This window comes from Triticum dicoccoides, chromosome 6B, assembly GCF_002162155.2.
Source record: "Triticum dicoccoides isolate Atlit2015 ecotype Zavitan chromosome 6B, WEW_v2.0, whole genome shotgun sequence".
Classification (NCBI taxonomy): domain Eukaryota; kingdom Viridiplantae; phylum Streptophyta; class Magnoliopsida; order Poales; family Poaceae; genus Triticum; species Triticum dicoccoides.
Window position 1 is genome coordinate 198,524,934 of NC_041391.1, and position 5,591 is coordinate 198,530,524.

The window sequence follows — 5,591 nt, forward strand, 5'->3', positions numbered from 1 at the left end:
TTTCTCTTGTTGTTTCTCTTTCGTTTCTTTTGGGTGTGCCTGTGCTGCTTCTGCCCCAGCACCTATCCTTGGATGTTTCGGTTGGTTGCTTTGGAATACAAAGCGGGGGGAAACCCTTTTTCGTTAATGCACACAACTGTTGGTTTTAAAGCACTAAATTAAATCACCCAGCAGAGCTATACGTGCGTGCAAGTAGCACACAAACAGGTTGATTGATTCCGTAACCACACACGTGCACGTTTTGCCACGTAGGCGTACAATCATTGGCAATAATTGGTTGGGGGGAGGGGGGGCGTGGCCTCCTTTGGCCCTCACAAAGCTCCGCCACTGGACAACACTAAGGAAAAAACATGGCATTTATTGGACACAATTGACATATAGGAGTGCCGTTCGTTCACTATCAATCGCCATCTTTGCTGAATTTCTAAAGATGAAGCCCATTTTTCTGACCATTCACGCCGTTAGATGCCACAAGGAGCAAAGGAATGAAACCATAAGTAACCTCAAAGATGATAAATGAACTACCAAATGTAGACCTCACATGTCTCACGAAAATAACCATAACTTTAGTCCCCTATTTGATGACACTAGTTCTTTATTTTCCCATGAAACAAAATTGCATAAAGAACTGATGCCGCAAGAAACCAGTAGTCTGTAGTCTTGTTGAGTCTGGGTGTAGTTAAAGATAGAATCTGATTCTAATCTGAATGGGTAACTATATATTGGCCTTGAGCCGAGAGGATAGGACATAAGTTGATTTCCCTCATAACATGGTATCATGGCACCAGTTGGAGTTGCTGCCACCGTAATCCCCTTTGTCATTGGGGGAGACTCTGTGTCTGGTGATGTGTCTCTAGATTGTCTGGGTTCTAAACTTAGCAAACAGATGTAGTTGTCGTACCCTACCAGTGAGTCAGTTTTGTTAGAACCACTAGCTCTAGCTCTCACCTGGGAGTCTCTAACATGATTGTGTTACTCCCTCCGTTCCAAAATAAGTATCGTGGTTTTAGTTCAAATTTATTTGAACTAAAACCTCGACACTTACTTTGGAACAGAGGGAATACCATATATCCCACCACCTACATATTGGCCTTGAGTCCATGGGAATTCACAAGTTTCCTTTCTCTCAACAGGCTTCCACAAAAGTAAGAAAACTTTCTTTCTAACAATGCATGAAGACAAGCTTTTATGTTTTTCTCAAAGAAAAAGTATAGACAACTACCAGCGCTTGTCTAATGTATTGTGCCATTCTGGAAGTCAAACTTCTTTCCTCAGAATGTTAGAAAATTTTAGCCTGGTGTTGGCGGACGCAGATTATGATTAATTTAGTCATGAAAAAAAATTAGAGGACCATATTACTGTATTCACCAAAGGTCCAATGTGTGAAGTTTGTTTTATCATTGGCAGAACTGTTTTTACAACATTATTTGTGTGGAGTCGTGGGTAAGCTTGTACCGCATTAACCATTTTAGTTAGGGTAGGCTGCGGAACAGGTATAGTGTCATGACAGGATCTAAAAATATTAATCTGATGCACCATGACTACATGATTCCTTCCAAAATCAAAGTATAGACGTTTCTCACCTCAAACTTCACAAGAGCTGGTTTAATTACTTGTTCTGCCAATGAAGAGCCTTCCATGCTAGAAGAATGCCGTGAAACACCTTTTATGTCATCTAAATCTCTAGAAGATGACACAGTTCCTTCAACAGCTATATTCTCATCAACATTTGAGTTTACATCCCTATGACCTCGTTGATGAATGGAAACTACATATGGAGATTCCAGTAGCATAGCTGATTTTGCAATCCACAATCCAGTTGCATCATTTCGAGTATATAACTGAGGAGTTGCATACCATCCACGCTGATCAATTGTAACTATTGTATGCTGGACACACCAATAAGACAAAAATTTAGTTGTATTCTAACAAATACATAAAGAAGATTTTTCATGATAAAGCCACCAGGGAATATTTTCCTACCTTGTTCCGATGTCGGTCAGTGTATGTTACATATTCAAGAGGCACTCGTTCTCCCCTAGACAGTTCTGAAATAACCGCAATAAAGTCACCTAAATGTGCAATATCCTTTCTTGCAAACTTTTTGATGATGGAATATCGTGGAACTGTCACCATGTTGCATAAGACAGAAATCTCAGGAAATGGAACATGAATTGTCAGATGTCTTACCCAGGTTCAGCAACATATACAAGACCACATTTGAACCCGAAGTTTCTAGCCTGAAACATCATACATACAAGATTAGTTTTTTCGACGGAAAATACAAGATTAGTTTAAGTTATGTGCAATGATGCTTTCATAGACTACATAAACATAAATATAGTCTCTCTTTTTACAGCTAAAAGGTACTCCCTCTGTAAAGACGGTTAGGTGATCCAAATGCTCTTATATTTCTTTACAGAGGGATTCATAGACTACATAAACATAATAGTCTTTCTTTTTACAACTAAAAAGTACTCCCTCTATAAAGAAATATAAGAGCGTTTAGACCACTTAGCTCGCCTCTCCTGGTGGTCTAATTGGCAGTGACCTAAGGCTTGAATGTTCTGACCTGTAGATATTGAACTGATGCGCTAGCCAAGTTTCTCAAAAGTCCGAACTGATGAAAAGGACTAGGCAATGTATTTTAACAGTCCCCCTCACATCTAGGTTGTGGATGTACAGGAAGACCTTAGACGTGGGATCAAGATTAGATCGCAACTATTTTTATATTAAATAGTGCGTTGGCAAGGATTTGATCCCAAGACTTCGTGGCTCTGATACCATATTGAACTGATGCGCTAGCCAAGTTTTTCAAAAGTCCAAACTGATGGAAAGTACTAGGCAACGTATTTTAACTGTACATAACAGAAAAGCTTCACGGAGCTCAAACTCCAAATGCCTTGTCCACTAAATCTGGGGACAAACATCTCTCACCTGACGTCGTGGAACATCCGAAACAAAGAAACTCTAACATCCTTGGTATGAGCACCTTCAAGGTATTCTTTAAACATATGGCATCAAAGACCATGGTTAACTTGTTTAACCAAACAACCGCCAAATATGGAGTAGATCGGAGAAGGATCCAGATCCAAGTGCCTTCTCGTCAGGAGAGAGGGTCCTGGCATGAGATTGGGCTGAGGCAACGATCCACATCCGAGAAAGGGTCATCGACACCAAGCCCAGACTAGGTCCACGCGCCTCCAACAAAAGGAGAATCAGTAAGGGCCTGTTCTGATCCTCTCTGAACTTCCAAAACTCCTCAAAATCAACTTCAGAAGCTAGCTTCCAACTCCACCTAGTGATCAACAAAGTGTTCTGCACGTCATAGCTTCTCGCAGCGATTTGGCCCACTGAGGAGGCTGCTGGCTTGCTCAGGTAGAGTTTGGGGTGGCTGGAATCAGCCTAGCTTGGGCTTGGCTGGGTTTTCAGAGATAAAAGGGCTGCTATGATTTTTTTTACACAGGGACTAGTTGCTGCGAATTTGGGCAACTCCCCTTTCTCATTTTTTTGGAGTTGGGCTTACCCCACTTCGTGTTTTTACACTAGACTCGGGCTGGGCTTCTGGAATCTAGCTTCTACGAGCTAATTCATTCGGGACAGCTTCACGCTACAAATTTGAGAAGATAGAAGCAAGAGGAGATCAGAACAGTCCCTAAACCTACTATACACACAACAAAGGCCAGAGCTCCCGGTGGCAGAGACGGATCGGATGTGTACTCTCAGATAGGCTTTTGCCCCACTATATAAATAAAGTCAACACCACGTCCGTACAAGAGTGTCAAGTTCAACGAAATAGAAGATCCTACTGGGGCATCAGCACAAACACGCCTAAGAAAAGCATAAAACCAATAGGGAGAAAGACCACCAAGTGGCCGCTGAGTGAGGGGGCTTGTTGCGAGGCAAGGAGGCTAGCATCATCACACAACGGGTTCATCATCAGTCCCAGCCTCTTTCGGTCCCGCTGCTTAGACAACGGGTGCCAATGCTGCAAAAACACTAGGAATTTGAAGATCAAGTCAGAGCCCGTTGAAGAAAGATGCTCTCAATCACCATCTTATTACGTGTCGCTCACAGTGTGCAAGCTAATGCCGCAAACACAAACCAGAAGAGGCGTCTCCTCCTATCGGTCTGGTTGACGCTGGTTTGAATGATTCCAACCAAGTCCAGAGCCTCCCAATCAGGCCCTCGAGCCTCACAGAAAAAACTTTCAAAGAAGCCTCACCGTGGTGCACGAAAAGAGGATGTGGATCCCCGAGTCAGGTACCCCACACAGAGGGCAGAGGTCATTCCCCAGGCCGTGTCTCTTGATCATCTCCATCTCGGATGGGAGGCGATCCCTCAACACTTGCCAAAGAAATTTTTTGATCTTCAAGGGCAAGGGCGCTTTCCAAAGTGGAGATGTCCAAGCAATAGTCAGCCTACGACACCAAGCATGATATGCCGAGCTGACAGAGAAAACACCTGAAAAGGCGAGACGCTAGGAAAACAGTGTCCGAATATTCCGCGAGCACCGGCGGGCAGGGCAGTCCGCAAATTACCCCACTCTACTAACTCCAACTGCCCCAATGACCGCCGAAGCAAGATGTTCCATTGGCCATTTAGGGCAGCTAAAGACACCAACATCATCGGATCCGCGCAAAATGGCAAACAGGTTAGGGAACCCCATACATTACGGGGTTCCACCGAGCCAAGGGTGGAGCCAAGATAGGGTCCCCTCTCCATTGCCGATGGAGAAGGTAACCCCTAGGCGGATCTCCTGCTTGATCTGTTAGATGGACTTCCAGAATTGGGAGCCAACCATACGCGAGCAAGCAAGGAGAGGCTCACGCACCCCGCGAATATTTAGTCTGAAGAAGTTGCAACCACAAACCCCCTCCCCTCGCGTAATCCGCTGGACCCAACGGAGCATCAAGGCCACATTCATGCAACGGGAAGCTAGGATGCCTATCCCTTCCAGGTCCTTAGGCAAACATATGTCAACCCACTTTACCATATGGTATTTTTGACGATCGTTCACCGCCCACGAGAAGAAAAGAAAGTTCTTTATCAAATGAGTTGCGAACCCGCTTCGACAAGATATACAATCCCATCATATACATGGGGAGGCTAGAGAGATTGGCGTCAATCAGGGCCGTCTTACTACCTTTGGAAGTAAAACGTCTGCACCAGGGTTTTGTCTGAGACGCGATCCACCCCATGAGTGGGTCAAACTTGACTAGCATAACCCTTGAGTCTCATAGGGGCATCCCCTAAATAAGATATAGGAAATGAGGACAACTTGCAAATCAGGTTGTCCGCAATCTGCTATTGCTCAGCCTGAGAGTATCCTGATATCATCACCTCACTCTTGTCGAAGTTGATCCTAGGACCCGACATGGCCTCAAAGCAAAGAAGGAGGAACTTAAGGTTAAGAACGTCAAGGCCTAAGCGTTTGAGCATAATCATGGTGTCATTCCATTACTGCAAATGCATGACACCACCACAGGGATCAGGTGCCTAACCACGCTAACTAGGTGGCCGACATCCTAGCTTTGTCCACGATGGCCGCGAGGGCATCAAATGCGATGTTGAAGAGGAGTGGAGAAATA

The 5,591-nt window shown here is 44.4% G+C and overlaps 1 protein-coding gene across 1 annotated transcript in view; it reads right to left on the reverse strand.

The window, feature by feature from the left end:
* Nucleotides 1–5,591, reverse strand: part of LOC119321041 (protease Do-like 7) — a 25,244-nt gene that overhangs the window by 13,602 nt on the left and 6,051 nt on the right. The window contains exons 13-15 of the mRNA XM_037594892.1: nt 2,193–2,240; nt 1,984–2,160; nt 1,584–1,889 (exon numbers count right to left, since the gene is read on the reverse strand). Of these exons, the coding sequence (XP_037450789.1) occupies nt 1,584–1,889; nt 1,984–2,160; nt 2,193–2,240 (531 nt within the window). The remainder of the gene's footprint in view (nt 1–1,583; nt 1,890–1,983; nt 2,161–2,192; nt 2,241–5,591) is intronic.